Source organism: Erinaceus europaeus, chromosome 17 (genome assembly GCF_950295315.1).
Source record: "Erinaceus europaeus chromosome 17, mEriEur2.1, whole genome shotgun sequence".
NCBI lineage: Eukaryota > Metazoa > Chordata > Mammalia > Eulipotyphla > Erinaceidae > Erinaceus > Erinaceus europaeus.
This window is the reverse complement of record NC_080178.1, coordinates 3,107,254-3,125,546: the sequence shown is the minus strand read 5'-3', so window position 1 is coordinate 3,125,546 and position 18,293 is coordinate 3,107,254. Positions and strand designations below refer to the sequence as shown.

General features: G+C 47.5%; 1 protein-coding gene across 1 annotated transcript; it reads right to left on the bottom strand.

The window, feature by feature from the left end:
• Positions 1–12,584: 12,584 nt before the first annotated feature.
• On the bottom strand, positions 12,585–16,632 carry MRPL11 (mitochondrial ribosomal protein L11). The gene is made up of 5 exons (XM_060175980.1): positions 16,417–16,632; positions 16,034–16,129; positions 15,297–15,390; positions 14,494–14,653; positions 12,585–13,004 (listed from the first exon to the last, which is right to left on the bottom strand). The coding sequence occupies exons 1-5, from the start codon at positions 16,537–16,539 to the stop codon at positions 12,896–12,898; spliced, it is 582 nt and encodes a 193-aa protein (XP_060031963.1). The 5' UTR covers positions 16,540–16,632; the 3' UTR covers positions 12,585–12,895.
• Positions 16,633–18,293: the final 1,661 nt, after the last annotated feature.

Genomic DNA, 18,293 nt, shown 5'->3' with positions numbered 1-18,293 from the left:
TGGGAGTCACTTCACAGGCGGTGAAGCAGGTCTGCAGGTGTCTGTCTTTCTCTCCCCCTCTCTGTCTTCCCCTCCTCTCTCCATTTCTCTCTGTCCTATCTAACAAGGACAACACCAATAACTACAAAAACAAAACAAGGGCAACAAAAGGGAAAATAATAATAATAACAAGAAGAAGAAGGAGGAGGAGGAGGACAGTCTCAGGCTAAAATAGGGGCATTTTCCTCCAAATCCCAGACTTCTGAGCCAGAGATAATGCCATGAGGCAAGAAAAAAAAATTCCCAAAGTAGGGGGCCAGGCGGTAGCACAGCAAGTTAAGCACACAAGGCCTAAATTGCAAGGACCAGCATAGGGATCCCAGTTCTAGCTCCGGCTCCCCACCTGCAGGAGGTCGCTTCACAGGCGGTGAAGCAGGTCTGCAGGTATCTGTGTTTCTCTCCCCCTCTCTGTCTTCCCCTCCTCTCTCCATTTCTCTCTGTCCTATCCAATAACGACAGCAGCAGCAACAACAAAAATGCCAGGCCTGCAAGGGGCAGGCAGGGCAGGAGCAACCTGTCTTGGGGTCAGTGAGAAGTAAGGTAAGGGGTGGCCAAGCGGTAGTGCAGTGGGTTAAGCGCACATGGCGTAAAGCACAAGGACCGGCATAAGGATCCCAGTTCGAGCCCCCAGCTCCCCACCTGCAGGGGAGTCACTTCACAAGTGGTGAAGCAGGTCTGCAGGTGTCTGTCTTTCTCTCCCCCTCTCTGTCTTCTTGTCCTCTCTCAATTTCTCTCTGTCCTATCCAACAACAATGACAGCAATATCAACAATAATAATAACAACAATGATAAACAACAAGGACAACAAAAGGGAAAAAATAGCCTCCAGGAGCAGTGGATTCATAGTGCAGGCACCGAGCCCCAGCAATAACCCTGACACACACACACAAAATTCTCAAAGTACTTTTTTTTTTTTTTTTTTTGTCTAAGTTTGAAAATCCAATTTCTGCAAGGGTAGGTTGGGGGGGAAGAACTAGGAAGTGAAAATTTCTAGACTCAAATCTCCCAACCACTGACTGCTGGGTGGGACCTGAGCCTCAGACGTTTCAGGTGAAATGACTGGCAAAAGCGGCATCTATTTCCCCAGGGGACTGACTATGGGGGCCTGGTTGGGGCGGGAGATCCCTGTACATGAAGGAACAGAGGAGAGATTGAAACAGTGAATTTGAAAGAATGAAGAGACAGCAGCTTAAAGGAGGGAAGAGTGATTCTGGACTCTGCTGTTCCCCCTGTGAAGTGTGAGGTCTGGGCTCCAGTGGATCAGAGCAGGGCTCTCTTAGACCAACATCTCTTATCCTTCTTCTTCTTTTTTAAATATTTATTTATATACTTATTCCCTTTTGTTGCCCTCGTTGCTTTATTGTTGTAGTTATTATTGTTGTTGTTATTGATGTCATTGTTGGATAGGACAGAGCGAAATGGAGAGAGGAGGGGAAGACAGAGAGGGGGAGAGAAAGACAGACACCTGCAGACCTGCTTCACCCCTGCAGGTGGGGACCCTGGGGGCTGGGACTGGGATCCCTATGCCAGTCCTTGCGATTTGCGCCACCTGCGCTTAATCAGCTGCGCTACCTACCGCCCGACTCCCACCTCCTCTCCTAACCCGGGTGGGTCCTTAGGACTTTCCTCCTGTACAAAAGGCCTTTTTTCCAGCCTGGACAAAAGGCCGAGTTGCAAGTCCCTCGAGGTCCCTGCCTGAGCTCTGTACCCTCCTAGGCAGTGAGCAAGGAAGGGCACGTAACACGCATGTTGTTGAGCACAGCAGCGCTTCTGAAGCTCAGTCCAAAGAGTCCAGGGAAAGCTACCCATTTCTATCACAAGAATGAACTCCCGGGGGCTGGGCGGTAGCGCAGAGGGTTAAGCGCACATGGTGCAAAGCGCAAGGACCTATGTGAGGATCCTGTTCGAGCCCCTGGCTCCCCACCTGCGGGGGGGGGGTTTGCTCACAGGTGGTGAAGCAGGTCTGCAGGTGTCTGTCTTTCTCTCCCCCTCTCTGTCTTCCCCTCCTCTCTCCATTTCTCTCTGTCCTATCTAACAACAACAGCTATAACAACAATAACAACAACAACCACAACAAGGGCAACAACAAGGACAACAAAAATGGGAAAAAATAGCCTCCAGGAGCAGTGGATTCGAAGTGAATCCCCTGAACCCCAGCAATAACCCTGGAGGGAAAAAAAAAAAGAATAAACATCTGGAACTTCTGGGTTCAAATATATTTTTTAAATTTTTATTTATTTAATTTTAACAAGAAAGAGTAGATACAGAGGGAAAGATACAGGAGAAAGAGATCAGAACACTGCTCAGTTCTGGTTTATGGTGGTGCTGGGGATGGAACCTGGGACCTCAGAGCCTCAGGCTTGCACAGCTTTTGCAGAACCATTATGCTACCTCCCCAGCCCCTGGGTTCAAATCTTAACCGCAAGCTCTAGGCATGCACTGGGGTCCCATCTGCAAACCCCTTGCTGGTGACTGAGAAAAAGGGGTGGGGCAAATCTGAGAGACTAGCAGCCAAGAGGAGTCCAATAAAGTCTGAGGGTGAAATAGAATGAGTATTCTTAACATTCCAGACAAGGGGTATAGGTGTTTTGTTTTTTTTTAAGATTCTATTTATTATTTTATTACTATTATTATTTTTTATTTCTTTATTGGGGGATTAATATTATTATTCTTTTAACCAGAGCACTGCTCAGCTCTGATTTATGGTGGTGTAGGAGACTGAACATTTGACCTCTTTTTTTTTTCTTTATTGGGGAATTAATGTCTTACATTCAACAGTAAATACAATAGTTTGTACATGCATAACATTCCCCAGTTTCCCATTTAACAATACAACCCCCACTATGTCATTTATCATCCTTCTTGGACCTGTGTTCTCTCCACCCACCCCAGAGTCTTTTACTTTGGTGTAATACTCCAATTCCATTTCAGGTTCGACTTGTGTTTTCTTTTCTAATCTTGTTTTTAACTTTGGCCTGAGAGTGAGATCATCCCATATTCATCCTTCTGTTTCTGACTTATTTCACTCAACATGAATTTTTCAAGGTCCATCCAAGATCACCTGAAAACGGTGAAGTCACCACTTTTTACAGTTGAGTAGTATTCCATTGTGTGTATAGACCACAACTTGCTCAGCCACTCATCTGTTGTTGGACACCTGGGTTGCTTCCAGGTTTTGGCTATTACAAATTGTGCTGCCAAGAACATATGTGCACACAGATCTTTTTGGATGGATGTGTTGGGTTCCTTAGGATATATCCCCAGGAGGGGAATTGCAGGGTCATAGGGTAGGTCCATTTCTAGCCTTCTGAGAGTTCTTCAGACTGTTCTCCACAGAGGCTGGACCCATTGACATTCCCACCAGCAGTGCAGGAGGGTTCCTTTGACCCCACACCCTCTCCAGCATTTGCTGCTGTTACCTTTTCTGATGTATGACATTCTCACAGGAGTGAAGTGATATCTCATTGTTGTCTTGATTTGCATTTCTCTGACAATCATAGACTTGGAGCATTTTTTCATGTGTTTCTCAGCCTTTTGGATCTCTTCTGTGGTGAATATTCTGTCCAAGTCCTCCCCCCATTTTTGGATGGGGTTATTTGTTGTCTTGTTGTTGATTCTGGCAAGCTCTTTATATATGTTGGTTATTAAACTCTTATCTGATGTATGGCATGTAAAGATCTTCTCCCATTCTGTGAGGGGTCTCTTGGTTTGGGTAGTGGTTTCTTTTGCTGTGAAGAAGCTTTTTAATTTGATGTAGTCCCATAGGTTTATACTTGCCTTAGTCTTCTTTGTAATTGGATTCGTTTCATTGAAAATGTCTTTAAAATTTATGCGGAAAAGAGTTCTGCCAATATTTTCCTCTAAGTATTTGATAGTTTGTGGTCTGTAGTTTTCTTTTTTGTTTGTGTCCCTGTCTGCTTTTGGTATCAGGGTGATGTTGGCTTCATAGAAGCTGGCAGGGAGTATTCCAGTGTCTTCAATCTTCTGGAAGAATTTAAAAGTAGAGGTATTAGTTCTTCTTTGAAAGTTTTGTAGAATTCATTTGTAAAACCATCTGGTCCAGGACTTTTATTTTTGGGGAGATTTTTGATAACTGTTTCAATTTCATTAGCTGTGATGGGCCTGTTCATGTTATTCACTTCCTCTTTACTTAGTTTTGGAAGTTGGTAGGTATCTAGGAAATCGTCCATTTCTTCCAGGTTCTCTAGCTTGGTGGCAAATAGTTGTTCATAGAAGCCTCGCATGATATGTTGAATTTCTGCAATGTCTGTTGTGATATCTCCTCTTTCATTTACTATCCCATTTATTTGGGTCTTCTCCCTTTTTTGTTTTGTGCGTCTGGCTAAAGGTTTGTCGATTTTGTTTACTCTTTCAAAGAACCAATATTTACTTTCATTGATCTTTTGTATGGTTTTCCTATTCTCAATGTTATTTATTTCTGCCCTAATTTTAGTGATTTCTGTCCTTCTGGTTGCTTTAAGATTCCTTTGTTGTTCTTCTTCTAGGTCTTTAAGATGTGCAATCAGGCTGTTTATTTGTGCTTTTTCTTGTTTCCTAATGTGTGCTTGTATAGCTATGAACTTCCCTCTTAGGACTGCTTTAGCTGTGTCCCAGATATTTTGATAGCTTGTGTCTTCATTTTCATTGAACTCTCGAAACATTTTGATTTCTTCCTTGATTTCCTCTTTGACCCAGAAGTTGTTAAGAAGTGTACTGTTGAGCTTCCACATTTTGGGACTGTTACTAAACTTTTGTTGATTGTTAAGTGTTAGTTTAATTCCACTGTGGTCTGAGAAGATGCTTGGGATGATTTCAGTGCTCTTGAATTGGCTGATGCTGTCTTTGTGGCCTAACATATGGTCTATCCTTGAGAATGACCCATGTGGATTTGAGTAAAATGTGTATTCCAGTTTCTTGGGATGAATGACTCTGAAAATGTCCAATAGTTCTAGTTTATCTGTCTCTTCATTTAGCTCCCTTATGTCTTTACTGATTTTCTTCCTGGATGATCTGTCAAGTTGAGAGAGTGTGGTGTTGAAGTCCCCTACTATGATTGTGTTACTGTTAATATATTGCTGTAGCTCTTTCAGTAGAAGTTTGATGTATTTAGATGGCTTCTCATTGGGTGCATAGGTGTTAATAATTGTTAAGTCCTCTTGATTGACTGATCCTCTGAGTATTAAGTAGTGTCCATTCCTATCTTTTTTAATCTTATCTATTTTAAAGTCTATCATGTCAGATATGAGAATAGCTGTTCCTGCCCTTTTTTGTGGGCCATTGGCTTGTATGATAGTTTTCCATCCAATCAAGAACTTTTTTTTTAGAGACTTATTTTATTAATGAAATAGAGAGAGCAGAGAGAGAGAGAACCAAAGCATCACTGTGGCACATGTGGTGCTAGACATGAAACTCGGACCTTAGAATTGAGAGTCCAGTGCTAATTTATTCACTGCACCACCGCCCAAGTGTGAACTTTCGAGTCATTAAAATGTAAACAGGGGCTGGGTGGTGGCACACTTGGTCGAGAACACAAATTACCAGGCACAAGGACCTGGGCTCAAGCTTCCAGTGTCCACCTGCAGGGGGAAGCTTCACAAGTGGTGAAGCAGTGCTGCAGGTGTCTGTTTTTCTCTTTCCCCTCCCCTCTTGATTGCTCTCTGCCCTGTCAAATAACATAAATATATATATTTCAAAACAAAATAAAAATGTAACAGTGTTGGATCATTAATTCTGACAAATATAGCATGTAAACTACAGAGGAGATTGGGGAAGGAGTGCATGGGAACGCTACTTAATTTTCACAAACTTCTGCCAAATCGAAGTCTATTCTAAAATAATTCTTTTTCGAAAGTAAAGCTAAGTAAATAAAGATTTAAAAATATGTGGAGAGAGAAAGACAGAGGAATAGCTGGTATTTGGGGGTGGTGGGTGAGAAGAAAGCAGCCCCACGTTCAGAACCCAAGATCCCACTCGCTGGGTCAGAGCAGAGAGGAGCCGTGCCAATGGCCCCACCTGCTGGCCAGAGAGGTATCTGCTTCTCTTTCTCCCGCGGTGGATCAGAGTCAATGCTAAGAGAACAGAGGCATGGGAGACCCTGCAGAGCAAAGGTTTTGTCTAGAGTCGCTGGGGAAGCCACATCTGACTTTCACGCAGCTCCTTCCACCAGTAGCAGCGCGGGATGGAGTAGAAACGGCTACCTACGTTTGGGGATCAAAGACAGAGCGCCCGTGCCAGCTGCGAGGTCATCACACGTGCAAGGTCATCACACGCTCCCAGCTGACTCCCAGCTGAGTCTATGCCCAAAGTTTGGCGTCGTGCGAAGATAATAGCGGTTTTGAAACCAAAGAAAGACCCAACACTGGCCGCCAGCTATAGACCAATTTCTCTCCTCTCCGTGTGTTACAAACTCCTTGAGAGGCTGCTTCTGTCACGTATTTCTCATCTTACAGAGAAATTCCTATCACCCGCCCAAGCTGGTTTCCGCCCAGGAAGATCTACCTGCCAACAAGTCCTGGCCCTCTCAACTTACACTGAAAATGGATTCCAGAAGAATTTAAAGACGGGTGCTGTCTTTGTTGATCTCACAGCAGCCTATGACACGGTCTGGCACCGTGGTCTCCTAGTCAAGATCTCAAGATGCCTGCCTCCATGGGTGGCCAACACTATATCGTTTCTTCTCCAAAACAGAAGATTCCGGGTGCATCTGGGTGACAAGTCTAGCATATGGAGACTTGTCTCAAGTGGCCTCCCCCAGGGCTCTGTTCTAGCTCCTACGCTATTTAATATTTACATCAATGACCTCCCAGAAACTTCAAGGAAGTTCATCTACGCCGATGACATCTGCTGTGCAACTCAAGCATCCAAGTTCGACATCCTCGAGGAAATACTCACGAAAGACATGTCTCTGATATCTGATTACTGTAAAAAATGGCGACTAATCCCTAGCACTGCAAAAACGGTATCATCTGTTTTCCATCTACACCATGCCTCGGCCTCACGTGAGCTTAATGTGCAGCTTGGCGATATGAGAATCCAGCATGAAGCCCAGCCAGTCTATCTTGGTGTTACTCTCGATCGTACCCTGTCATTTCACGAACATCTCATAAAAACTGCAGCAAAGGTGGGCGCAAGGAATCACATCATTGCAAGACTGGCCAGCTCCTCATGGGGCGCGAGCGCTTCCACACTACGATCATCATCTTTGGCATTATGCTATTCCACTGCAGAATACTGTGCCCCAGTATGGTTCCGTAGCCCCCATGTCCACTTGGTCGATTCCAAATTATATTCCCCCATGAGGATAATTTCTGGAACCATCCGTTCCACCCCGGTTCCATGGCTGCCAGTTCTTAGCAACATCGCCCCGCCAGATATTCGTCGGGATGCGGCATCATCTAAGTTCATTTCCCACATCTACGCTCGACCGGACCTGCCAATATACTCGGATATCTTCGCCCACCCTGTCCAACGCTTGACGTCTCGTCACCCAATCTGGTCCCCTACGCCTACACTGAACTTCTCTGTTCCAGACTCTTGGAAACAGAGTTGGCAGTCAGCTGAGGTCAAGAACAAACACCTCATCACAGACCCCTGCGAGCGTCAACCCGGCTTTGACCTCGCACGTTATGACTGGGCCCTCCTCAATCGCTATCGAACAGGCCATGGCCGGTGCACCGCTATGTTCCATCGCTGGGGAGCCAGAGTCGACCCGAACTGCCCCTGCGGCTCTAGACAGACTATGACCCACATAGTCAACGACTGCCACCTCTCCAGATTCAAAGGAGGTCTCGAAACTTGACATCAGGCTCAACCTGACGCTGTTGACTGGCTACGGAAGAAGGGCAAATGCTAGAAGAAGAAGAAGCTGACTCTCCACCTCCGGCGGCGGCGCCCAGGACAGGCGCCCAAGCTGCTCATGGTGCTTCTGCTAAGGGCAGCCCCCCACCCACAGTCGAGGAGTGAGAAGCATACATGGTGGGGGGCTGGGGGCAAATAAACCAGATCTGGACCCGGAGACCTGCCATTCTGGCTGTGAGGAGACATAAGGGAAAGTCGATGCAGCCTAGAAGCCGCGAGCAGTGTGGCACAGGCGGCGGGGCCCTGGGGCAGAGGACCGCTCAGGACTCTACCAGGAGGGAGTGCTAATTCCCGGAGAGCTGGGAGAGAGCCCTAAGGCGGCGCCATCGAGCTAAGACGATGAGACGTGGAGAAGAATGTTGCAGGTGCAAGAGAAACAAGAGTAGAGAGATGACAGCCAGGAGGGGCGCGGTGATCAAGTCCCTGGACTCTCAGGCGCAGGTCCCAGAAGCCCGTCCCCGGCATTGCCTGTGCCGGTGATGCTCTGGTTCTTCTTCTCTTCTCTCGTAAACAAACAAATAAATAAATCTTAAAAAAAAAAAGTCGACATACAGCAAATAAATGAGAAAAAGAAAAGCACTCTGGTATTAAAACGGGGGGAGGATTGTTCAAGAAGTAGCATGGGGGGGGGGTCCGGCGGTAGTTCAGATGGTTTCGCAATGGTGCGAAACTCAAGGACCATTGTAAGGATCCCGGTTCGAGCCCCCGGCTCCAACCTGCTGGGGGGGGGGGAGGTGTTGCTTCACAGGCGGTGAAGCAGGTCTGAAGGTGTCTATCTTTCTATCCCCCCTCCCTTGTCTTCTCCTCCTCTCTCCATTTCTCTCCGTCCTATCTGGCAACAACACCATCAATAAAAAGAATAATAACCACAACAATGATAAAAACAAGGGCAACAAAAAAGAAAAATGAATAAATATTTTTTAAAAAATGAAGTAGCACTAACCAAGGAAGTGAAAGACTTGTATACTGAAAATTATGAGTCACTACTCAAAGAAATTGAAAAAGACACAAAGAAGTGGAAAGATATTCCATGTTCATGGATTGGAAGAATTAACATCATCAAAATGAATATATTACCCAGAGCCATCTACAAATTTAATGCTATCCCCATCAAGATCCCAAGCACATTTTTTAGGAGAATAGAAAAAAATGCTACAAATGTTTATCTGGAACCAGAAAAGACCTAGAATTGCCAAAACAATCTTGAGAAAAAAGAACAGAACGGGAGGCATCACACTCCCAGATCTCAAACTGTATTATAGGGCCATTGTCATCAAAACTGCTTGGTACTGGAACATGAATAGACACACTGACCAGTGGAATAGAATTGAGAGCCCAGATATGAGGCCCCACACCTATGGACATCTAATCTTTGACAAAGGGGCCCAGACTATTATATGGGGAAAGCAGAGTTTCTTCAACAAATGGTGTTGGAAACAGTGGGTTGAAACACGCAGAAGAATGAAACTGAATCACTGTATTTCACCAAATACAAAAGTAAATTCCAAGTGGATCAAGGACTTGGATGTTAGACCACAAACTATCAAATACTTAGAGGAAAATATTGGCAGAACTCTTTTCCGCATAAATTTTAAAGACATTTTCAATGAAATGAATCCAATTACAAGGAAGACTGAGGCAAGTATAAACCTATGGGACTACATCAAATTAAAAAGCTTCTTCACAGCAAAAGAAACCACTACCCAAACCAAGAGACCCCTCACAGAATGGGAGATCTTTACATGCCATACATCAGATAAGAGTTTAATAACCAACATATATAAAGAGCTTGCCAGAATCAACAACAAGACAACAAATAACCCCATCCAAAAATGGGGGGAGGACTTGGACAGAATATTCACCACAGAAGAGATCCAAAAGGCTGAGAAACACATGAAAAAATGCTCCAAGTCTATGATTGTCAGAGAAATGCAAATCAAGACAACAATGAGATATCACTTCACTCCTGTGAGAATGTCATACATCAGAAAAGGTAACAGCAGCAAATGCTGGAGAGGGTGTGGGGTCAAAGGAACCCTCCTGCACTGCTGGTGGGAATGTCAATGGGTCCAGCCTCTGTGGAGAACAGTCTGGAGAACTCTCAGAAGACTAGAAATGGACCTACCCTATGACCCTGCAATTCCTCTCCTGGGGATATATCCTAAGGAACCCAACACATCCATCCAAAAAGATCTGTGTACACATATGTTCTTGGCAGCACAATTTGTAATAGCCAAAACCTGGAAGCAACCCAGGTGTCCAACAACAGATGAGTGGCTGAGCAAGTTGTGGTCTATATACACAATGGAATACTACTCAGCTACTCAGAAAATGGTGACTTCACCGTTTTCAGGCGATCTTGGATGGACCTTGAAAAAATCATGTTGAGTGAAATAAGTCAGAAACAGAAGGATAAATATGGGATGATCTCACTCTCAGGCCGAAGTTGAAAAACAAGATCAGAAAAGAAAACACAAGTAGAACCTGAAATGGAATTGGCATATTGCACCAAAGTAAAAGACTCTGGGGTGGGTGGGTGAGTGGGGAGGATACAGGTCCATGAAGGATGATAAATGACATAGTGGGGGTTGTATTGTTAAATGCGAAACTGGGGAATGTTATGCATGTACAAACTATTGTATTTACTGTTGAATGTAAAACATTAATTCCCCAATAAAGAAATAAATTTTAAAAAAATGAAGTAGCATGGGCTACTTCGGGGGGCGGGGAGGCCAGAGCAAGTGGGTTAAGGCTTCTCAGGGTCTTGGGCACTGATAAGGAATTTCAATTCTCTTTCACTGTGCAACAGGCATCTGGAATCTATTAAGAGGTTTAGCAAGGGGGTGTCATGTGATTTCCTTAAGTCAACTGCAAGAGTGGCTCAGAGGGACCAGCAGTGCTTCTTTGAGGATCAGAGGGGCGCTCTGCACCAGGTATAAGAGGTGACTGAACTTGGAACACTTTGGAGATTGAACAGATATTATTTGGTAATTATTGTCTGTTTTTTTTTCCTCCAGGGTTATTGCTGGGCTCAGTGCCTGCACCATGAATCCACCGCTCCTGGAGGTCACTTTTTCCCCTTTTGTTGCCCTTGTTGTTGTAGCCTCGTTGTGGTTATTATTATTACCATTGTTTATGTTGTTCGTTGTTGGATAGGACAGAGAGAAACGGAGAGAGGAGGGGAAGACAGAGAGGGGGAGAGAAAGATAAGACACCTGCAGACCTGCTTCACCGCCTGTGAAGTGACTCCCCTGCAGGTGGGGAGCCGGGGGCTCGAACCGGTATCCTTACACAGGTCCTTGCGCTTTGTGCCACGTGAGCTTAACACACTGCACCACCGCCGGACCCCCTATTGTCTGTTTTTTTTTTTTTTTATCTTTATTTATTGGATAGAGACAGTCAGAAATCAAGAGGGAAGGGGGTGGTAGGAAGACAGAGAGACATCTGCAGGCCTGCTTCACCACTCGCAAAGCTTCTCCCCTGCAGGTGGGGACTGGGGCTAAAAAGCGGGTCCTTGCACACTGTAATACATGCGCTCACCAGGTGCGCCACCGCCTGGCCCCCAATTATTGTCTGTTGTCTTCTTGTTGTAAGGTTTCGCTGCTCTGGGTTGATTTTTTTTTTTCCAGTAATTATTTCCTTTTGTTGCCCTTGTTTTATTGTTGTTACTGATGTCATCATTGTTGGATAGGACAGAGAGAAATGGAGAGAGGAGGGGAAGACAGAGAGGGGGAGAGAAAGACAGACACCTGAAGACCTGCTTCACCGCCTGTGAAGCGACTCCCCTGTAGGTGGGGAGCCGGGGCTCGAACCGGGATCCTTCAGCTGGTCCTTGCGCTTTGCGCCACCTGGGCTTGAATCCACCGCGCTACTGCCCGACTCCCAGATATTTTACTTTTATTTCAGATAGAAAAGGCTTTCCCAAGGGCTTCTGACACACCAGGTGCGGACCTTATGCAGCTATGCTTCTTCTGTGGGACTGTAGCTATGTTCACAACTCACACCCAGAGGACCCACCAGCATCAGCTTAGCAGAGGCTGGAAGTTCACCTGGAACCCAGGTCCTTCTGCCTTGCTGTAAGCCTGTGTGGGACTGTGACCTGCGAGCCTCAGCAGGTCTCCGAGGGCTGAGATGTTTTTGATGGAAGCACAGCTGTGGCTGCTTCCTTGGAACACCCAGCCCGCCCCCCCCTCCATTTCTTTTTCTTTAAACATAGAGTGATTTTTTAAAAAAATATTTATTTATTCCCTTTTGTTGCCCTTGTTGTTTTATTGTTGTAGTTATTGTTGTTGGATAGGACAAGAAAAATGGAGAGAGGAAGGGAAGACAGAGTGGGGGAGAGAAAGACAGACACCTGCAGACCTGCTTCACTGCTTGTGAAGCGACTCCCCTGCAGGTGGGGAGCCGGGGGCTCCAACTGGGATCCTCATGCCGGTCCTTGGGCTTCGTGCCACATGCACTTAACCCGCTGTGCTACCGCCGACTCCCAGAATTCCCATTTCTAATTAGAAGGGTTTGGGTTCTACTCCAGCCTCTGCTGATTCAGAACCCAAGAAATGGCAAAAAAAAAAAAAAAAAAAAAAAAACCCACAACCCCATTTCCTAGAGCAGCTGCCTCTGGCGATTCTCAGAACCAAGTCCTTATCCCCAGGGTCCCAAGACAGAAACTGAGAATAGACAATCAAGCATCTCTTCATCTCTTTTAAAGATTTGATTGATTTATGAGATAGTAGAGAGAGAAAGAGAAGCAGACATCACTCTGGTACATGAACTGCTGGAGATCAAACTCGGGACCTCATGCTTGAGAGTCCGACACTTTTTCCACTGCACCACCTCCTGGGCCGCACCCAAGGATGTTTATTCACATTTGATCGTTAGACATGGTCTGTGATGTGCAGAAATATATGAAGTAAGGAGGATCAGCAGGCGGGGGGGACCGTCCTTCCTCTCAGTCCTTCACCTGCTTCCTTCACCATCCTGAGGCTCGGAGGCTGGGGGCTCATTTCCTGGTGTTAGTTTCTTCCTTGGCTGCCAAATCGGCTTCTTTCTGAGCAGCCAGAAATATAGCTCGCTCCTTCTGGAAGGCTTCCAGCTCTTCTGAACTCAGGCTGCAGGTGTGGGAGACAGATGGTGAGCAAGAGGCTGGGCCCTGGCGGGACGCCCATGCCATTTCCAAGTCTGGCCTGCCCGACACTTTCTGAGCTGGTTCTCCAGGAATGCCACCCCCTCCACCCCCCTCTGCCTATTGCTCTCTTCTTAGAGCCCTACTCATACTTGGGGTCTCATAATATCTCAGTCCAGAATAAGTGGTCTCAAAACTTTGGGGGGGAAGCTGGGCAGTAGTGCAGTGGGTTAAGCGCACGTGGTGCAAAGTGCAAGGACTAGTGTAAGGATCCCAGTTCAAGGCCCCGGCTCCCCACCTGCAGGGGGGTTGCTTCACAAGTGGTGAAGCAGGTCTGCAGGTGTCTGTCTTTTTCTCCCCTTCTCTGTCTTCCCATCCTCTCTCCATTTCTCTCTGTCCTATCCAACAACAGCTATGACAACAATAACAACTACAACACGTGCCACAAGGGCAATAAAATGGGGAAAAATGGCCTCCAGGAACAGTGGATTCGTAGTGCTGGCACTGAGCCCCAATGATAACCCTAGATGCAATAAATTAAAAAAAAAAAAAACTTTTTTGTAGAATACAGTCCTCAGACTATGTATGTGAGTCTTTGCCAGAGCATGGAGCAGGTTGGCTCGTCTCTGTACTTCCAGGAGAGATCAGATGTCCAGGTCACACACTCTCCCATCCACTTTCTCACTTCAAGAGACCATTTCTGAGGCCACCTGAAGCACCAGGCGGGAAGCCCTCTGTTGGCCTCAGGATCAAGTCTGAACCAGAGACAGCTCAGAAGGACCCAGGCCTCCCTCGTGCTGCTTTCCCCTCCGCCTCCTGTACTGTAAGCCAGACTACAGCGAACGTCTCCACTTCATTCCTTCACTTGTCACACGGCAGAGGGAGTGTTCTACTTCATTGAAAGCTTGCCCTTAGTTCTTGATCTCTGTTTCTAGTTTTCAGCTTAGACGTCACCTCTCCCTCGAAGCCCTCACTAACACACCAGGCAAAACCAGGACTCCTACTCAAGTTCCTCTGTCTTTCTTTCTTTCAGACAGAGAAGGCAGAGGGGCAGAGAGGCAGACAGAGCTAGAGACACGTAAGAGCACACGGCACCACCGTTTCCTTCAATGCTGCGGGGGCCAGACTTGAATCTGGGTCGCACACGTGACAAAGCAGCACACTATCCAAGTGAGCCGCCGCACTGGTCCATCCTATTCAGTTTTCAAGGCCACTTTAACTCCTCTTATCAAATGGACCATAAAGGAATAAATGCTTAATTTACAGACCCACCTCCATCTCTGGGAGAGTGGAACAACAGGAAGCATATAATAGCTACTGACCAAGCACTTTCCAAATGAATGAAGGGGCCATCCTGCTCCCAAGAAATTCAGGTCCTCTGACTCAGAAGCTAACTCTCTCACTGACGGGCTCCTCTCAGCTTTCAAGAGCTTTCTGAGCCCTCCCATCACACAGTGACTCCCCTGGATACTTACTCCCTCACTACACGGATGCCCAGGGAACGGGCAGAGCCAAGGACGGAACGGACAACCGAGGACAGAGGCACATCCTGCAAGGCAAAGGCGTCGTCCTGGGCTTTGACTCGAGCGATTTCATATATGTGCTTTAAGCTCAGCAGGCCAGCTACCTCTCGCCCTGCGGGGAGGAACCAGCGTCCCATTAAGAGTCACAGCTTCTTTCCAGGGCCTTCAGAATCCTAGGTGCCCACCCAGAGCCTTTGATTATAATTACTAGTGACTTAGAAATTATAACAGAGGTTAGTCCCATACCTTTCCCACCACGAGTTGTGTTCCCACTTTCTCCTCTGGAAACTGCAGTAGTTCTCCCAAAACCAAAGATATAGATTAAGAGCAGGGGTACATAGCATAATGGTTGTGCAAAGAGATTCTCAAGCCTGAGGCTCCAAAGTCCCAGGTTCAATCCCCTACACCACCATAAGCCAGAGCTAAGCAGGGCTCTGGCAAAATAAAAAATAAAAAACTTTTTAAAAGATATAAATTGACAATTACTTCTCTATATTTTTATACATTTGCCCATTATTCCCCCTATGGTCCTGCCTTTGCTTCATTTCTAAGTCACATCTACTACTTTTGAGTGTCCATTCCTGTTTCCTCTTCTCTCTCCAGGTCCTGCTAGAACTGGAGTTCAGAGCCCTCTGGTCATCTTCCTCTAACATTTACCCATGTGGAAGTATGGACCAAAACTGTTTATGGGTTGCAGAAGTTAGAAGGTCTGGCTTCTGTGACTGTTTCTCTGCTGGGCCACTCAAGACTCTTACCTGTGTTCCGGGCCCCCTTCTCAATCCCAGCAGCCGCTTTCAGGAAGTAGGAAACGGTGGGCTGTCCGATCTTGATTTCAAATGTACGATCAGGCTTAAGGATAAGAAATAACGAACTATGAAAACAAAACCACAGCTCGCCTTCCTGACATCCCTCTAGTAGACCCCAAACCACAGGAAAAGTAAGGGTGCAGCGGACAGTCCTTGTCACCTTCCGTCTAGGTCCGCCTCTGCTTGGAAGACCCAGTGAGATGGAAGGGACAAGGGCTGAAGTCCAAAGGAGACACACAGTCCAGTCTCCACTGTAGAAATGGGGGAAGTGGGGCCCAGCAGCAGTAAGAGACCTGCCGGCCCAAGTGCGGGGCAGAGGAGAAACCCCCAAGCGAGCAGTTCTAGGACTTGAAGAAAAACAGGGAGGGGGTCAGGCGGTGGCGCAGCGGGTTAAGCGCAGGTGGCGCAAAGCACAAGGACCGGCGGAAGGATCCCGGTTCGAGCCCCCGGCTCCCCACCTGCAGGGGAGTCGCTTCCCAGGCGGTGAAGCAGGTCTGCAGGTGTCTGTCTTTCTCTCCCCCTCTCTGTCTTCCCCTCCTCTCTCCATGTCTCTCTGTCCTGTCCAACAACAACGACAGTAAAGGGCCACAAAAGGGAATATTTAAAAAAAGAAATATTAAGAAAAACAGGGAGGATGGAGGGGCTGAGAAGAAAAGCGGGAGTCAGGGAGTGTCTCGACAATGCACCTTCACAAAAATCTTGGTCGGTAGAGGAATGCCTTCTTTGATGTCCTTGGTCTTCTCGTTGAAGTCTGTGCAGAACTGGTTGATGGAAACGCCTCGCTGGAAGGAAGCAGCAATGCGGGTTGACAACGGTCAGCGTGGGGAGGGAGGGTCGTCCTCCGCCCCGCCGCCGTCTTCTTGTTCTGCTCCCACGCTGCGCTTCCCTCTACCCAGACTCGATGGCTGCTCTATGAGCCCGCTGACAGCCTCGGGCCTCACCCCAGCCCTGTGCCCAGAGGCCGCAGACCTGAGGCCAAGGACACACAGCGCGTCGGCAGCGGGAGCCACCGAGCTTCTGACCCCCGCCCTTCCCAGGCCTCCCGCGCGGGTGCCAGCGGCGGCCGCACCTGACCCAAGATGGGGCCGAGAGGGGGCCCGGGCCTGGCCTGGCCGGCCCGCACGATGGTGCGGATCACGCCACCGACGTTCGGCCTCCGAAGGGCCCGGCTGACCCGGTTCAGCTTCGACATGACACGAGGCCCCGGTCTTCCTTCACGAGGCAAGAGCAGCAAGAGCGACCGCTCTGGGCGCCGCCATCTTGGGTCAGAGGTCAAGGGTCCTCAAGTTAGGTTACTGCATATGAGGCCAGCAAGTAACAGCGTTGTTTCAGGCCTTCCACTGGTCAACTAGTAAAACAAGGGGGATTGGATGAAGGGGAAAAACCTTTTATATCGTTGTCCGAAGACCAGGAGGGACTCAAACGGCTCGAGTATGCAAGGTCCTCCTGGCGTGCACAAAGGCAGTACTTCGAACACCTAAGGGGGGGGGCCTTGTTGCTCGCACAGCATTGTGGGTACAGTAGTTTTAAGCATGTACGGGAGTATTGCAGCTCGCTGTGAGCTGGGGCACCACCTACTGGACATAGTGAGAATCTCTTTTTTAAAGTTGGGTTTTTTTTTTTGTTTGTTTGTTTTTTTCCCTCTTTTGTTGCCCTTGTTGTGGTTATTATTTATTGTTGTTGTAGATGTTGATAACGTTGGTTGTTGGATAGGACAGAGAGAAAATGGAGAGAGGAGGGGAAGACAGAGAGGGGGAGAGAAAGACAGACACCTGCAGACCTGCTTCACCGCCTGTGAAGGGACTCCGCGGCTGGTGGGGAGCCGGGGCTCGAACTGGGATCCTTAAACCAGTCCCTGCGCTCCGCGCCACGTGCGCTTAACCCACTGCGCTACCACCCGACCCCCCCTTTTAAAAATTTTTTTGTTTATTGCATAGAGACAGCCAGAAATTGAGAGGGAAGGGAAATTGATAGGGAGAGAGGGGCTGGGACAGAGGGGCCAGGTGGTGGCTCACCTCGTTGAGCGCACATGTTACAATGCGCAAGGACCCAGGTTCAAGGCCCCACTTCCAAACCCCCAGTTCCCACCTGCAGGGGGAAAGTTTCACAAGTGGTCAAGTAGAGCTGCAGGAATCTCTCTGACTCTCTCCCTCTCTTTCTCTCCCTTCCTCTCAATATCTGGCTGTCTCTAGCCAATAAATAAAGATAAAGATAATTAAGACAGAGGGAGAGAGGCAGACAACGGCAGCTCTGCTTTACCATTTGTGAAGCACGCTCTCCTCCCAGGACAGCTGCACAGGCCTTTAATGGCTGGGAATGGTTGGAGATTATGGGTTTTTAATTTTTTAATTTGTTATTATTGGACAAAAACAGAGAGGAACTGAGAGGGGAGGGCGGAGAGACAGAGAGACACCTGCAGCCCTGCTTCACCACTCGTGAAGCTTTTCCCCGAGAGAACACGGACAGGGAGAAACGGCGTGAGTGCGTGTGAATACGTGTGTGTTCACGCTACTTTGCTGGCGCTGCTGAAGGGGGTGCGTGGAGGCAGAGGGAGACGACAGAACTGCATCACAAAGCAGGAACGCACAGAGTGCAAGGAACGGCGTAAGGATCCGGGTTCGAGCCCCTGGTTCCCCACCTGCAGGGGAGTCGCTTCACAGGCGGTGAAGCAGGCCTGCAGGTGTCTGTCTTTCTCTCTTTCTCTCTGTCTTCCCCTCCTCTCTCCATTTCTCTCTGTCCTATCCAACAACAATGACATCAATAACAATGATAATAATAACCACAATAATGGTAAAGCAACCAGGGTAACAAAAAAAGGGGGGGAGCGGAATGGCCTCCAGAAGCAGTGGGTTCGTGGTACAGTTACTGAGCCCTGGCGATAACCCTGGAGGCAAAAAAAAAAAAAACTTAGAAATTAGGGTGGGGGAAGATAGCATAATGGTTATG

Bases quoted from the DNA above. Each gene is read 5' to 3' on its own strand.
- MRPL11 (XM_060175980.1), bottom strand. From the start codon at position 16,539: ATGTCGAAGCTGAACCGGGTCAGCCGGGCCCTTCGGAGGCCGAACGTC. The intron at 16,130-16,416 runs GTGCGGCCGCCG...GCTTCCTTCCAG, and splicing joins TCGGCCCCATCTTGGGTCAG to CGAGGCGTTTCCATCAACCA. The intron at 14,654-15,296 runs GTAAGAGTCTTG...TCCTCCCCGCAG, and splicing joins GAAGGGGGCCCGGAACACAG to GGCGAGAGGTAGCTGGCCTG.